Source organism: Microtus ochrogaster (genome assembly GCF_000317375.1).
Source record: "Microtus ochrogaster isolate Prairie Vole_2 chromosome 6 unlocalized genomic scaffold, MicOch1.0 chr6_random_2, whole genome shotgun sequence".
NCBI classification, from domain to species: Eukaryota; Metazoa; Chordata; class Mammalia; order Rodentia; family Cricetidae; genus Microtus; species Microtus ochrogaster.
The window spans coordinates 5,889,196-5,891,770 of NW_004949095.1; the positions used below are offsets into that span (position 1 = coordinate 5,889,196).

At 41.5% G+C, this 2,575-nt stretch overlaps 1 protein-coding gene across 4 annotated transcripts in view; it reads right to left on the reverse strand.

The window, feature by feature from the left end:
• Ralgps2 (Ral GEF with PH domain and SH3 binding motif 2) overlaps positions 1 to 2,575 on the reverse strand; it is a 157,264-nt gene that overhangs the window by 86,182 nt on the left and 68,507 nt on the right. For all 4 annotated transcript variants that reach the window (XM_013352534.2, XM_005363921.2, XM_026787585.1 and 1 more), the window contains exon 5: positions 2,253 to 2,336. In XM_013352534.2, the coding sequence (XP_013207988.1) occupies positions 2,253 to 2,336 (84 nt within the window). The remainder of the gene's footprint in view (positions 1 to 2,252; positions 2,337 to 2,575) is intronic.

The following is a 2,575-nucleotide window of genomic DNA, read 5'->3' on the forward strand; positions in this document are numbered from 1 at the left end:
ATGAAGTCAGGGACAAGTCAGCTCATGGTGCCACAGTGACCTGTCACATGAAGTCAGGGACAAGTCAGCTCATGGTGTCACAGTGACCTGTCACATGAAGTCAGGGACAAGTCAGCTCATGGTGTCACAGTGACCTGTCACATGAAGTCAGGGACAAGTCAACTCATGGTGTCACAGTGACCTGTCACATGAAGTCAGGGATAAGTCAACTCATGGTGTCACAGCGCTGCGATTTTGAGCACTTCAGGCTTGGACTTTCAGACTAGGAATATTCAGCTATTACTATTTTTAAGACTGTGGTTTGATACACAGGATAAAGCAAGGGATTAGACTACAGGTCTGTGTTTCTAGAACACCAGACCTAAGAGTCCAAGAGAAAGGACATGCAGATATATTACAGAAGAGACAAAGGAAAAAGCAGTCCCGAGAACCTAAAGTATCAGTGACTTCCTGAGATTTCAATGAGATAGCTGTAACACCACCTACTGGCTAAAAATGGGATGGCATGACAACCAAGGGGGAGAAGGGGGCAAGACAGAAACAGAAAACTACTTGGTTACTCTCTGAAGATGATAGAACATCAAGTCATTATCTTTACAACTACTAAATGATGATGATGATGACCTCAGGATCTTTTGTGCTTCCTTTAAGATGGGTATCTAGGTAAACCCACCAGCCCCAAGTTTCTTAGTCACTGTTTTACTGCTGTGAAGAGAACACCATGACTAAGACTTTGAAGCATTGGGGCTTGCTTATAGTTTTAGAGGGTTAGTCCATTATCAAGGCAGGAAGCAGGCAGGCATGGTGCTAAGCAGCAGCTGAGAGCTTTACATCCTGATCTTCAGGCAGCAGGCAGAAACACACAGTGGGCCTGGTGTGTATTTTTGAAATCTCAAAACCTATCCCCAGTGACACACTCCCTATCACAAGGTCACATTTTATAATTCTTCCTAAACAGATCTGTTAACAGGAGACCAAGCATTCAAACATATGGACCTCGGAGTGCCATCCTCAATCAAAGCATCATACCAGGAATTCCAAACTGTGAATAAAAATGATGAAATGAGAATCCACCTTCTAACGACCTCAAATAGGGGTGGGCTCTTGGCCAGTCTGGTCTACAGAGTGAGTTCCAGGACAGCCAGGGCTACAAAGAGAAATCTGTCTTGAAAAACAAAAACAAAACACCAAAGTTTAAAAACCAGAAAGACCTAGTGGTAAGGATTCAAATTTAGGTGTTAAAACACAAGAACTGAAGGTAGGGGCAGCTAGATCCTCACACGTGGAGCCAGAGACCCAGTACTCACAGCAACCTCTTCGCAGAGGCAAACATTCAGATAATGCCCTGTCATCAAGAGCACAAATGGGTTTAGCTAAGGAAGCACTGAAAATCAGTGATTAAATAAACTGGAGCTGCCCACACCACATGAATGTAATGAAAAAGGCCACAGGAGAACTTGTACAATATGCCATGGCACATTTTCAAAGATAAAAAGCAAACCATACAATTTGTTTATATAAATACAATTATTTCTGACAAATCTATGAAAATTATGAAGTTAGAAAAATTAAAACTGAGAGCTGGGTGTAGTTGGTGTACACCTTTGATCCTAGCACCCAGGAGGCAGAGGCAGGAGGATTTCTGAATTCAAGGCCAGTATAGTCTACAGAGTGAGTTCTAGGACAGCCAGGACTACACAGAAAAACTCTATCTCGACAAAATAAACAAACAAACAAATATTAAAAATAAAAAAACGAACCTCGGCATGGTGGCACATGTCTACAATCCTAGCACTCAAAAGGCAGAGGCAGGAGGATGAGGAATTCAAAGTCATCTTCAGCTTTACAGCAAGCAGAATTAGACTAAACATCATAAAACCCTGCCTCAAACAAACAAACAAACAAACAAAAAAACAAACAAATGAAGGGCCAAGATGATGACTCAGTGGGTAAAGTGCTTTGCCACACAAACAAGAAGACCTGAGTCTGCACCTCAAGCATTCATGTAAAAAGCTTAGTAGGCAGAGCTGGAGTAGGGGTGACAGGGTCTCAGAGACAGGAGGGTCTAGGGGTTTGTTGGTCAGCCAGTACAGTCAATCCATATGCTTCAAGTTTAGTGAGAGGTTGTCTTAAAAATGGGGTGGCGGTGATGACGTTCAGTATGAGGAGACACTAGATGCTACTCTCTGGCTCCCACAGGGTATGGCAATCAGGCACAGCCACGCCTCTCTTCACCCATAAGCACAACTCACATGATTAAATCTTCTCGTGAAAGCAACTGCATTCGGTGCAGAACTATATTTTTCTTTTTTATTCCATCCACAACTTGAGAGTTCCTAGAAGATTAAAATAAAAATTAAGTATAAATTAACTGTAAGAACTAGCTCAGTTTTTATCATATTAGGGAACTTAAACAAAGTCTGCATGTGTTCTTTTCTGGAATAGCCAATAAGAATGTCTAACAATATTAATTATTCTGTAAAAACTAAAAACAAATGTTATTAGATTATATGCATAAAACTACTGTCTAAAAAGATTATAGGCAGCTGGGTGGTGATGGCACTCGCCTTTAATC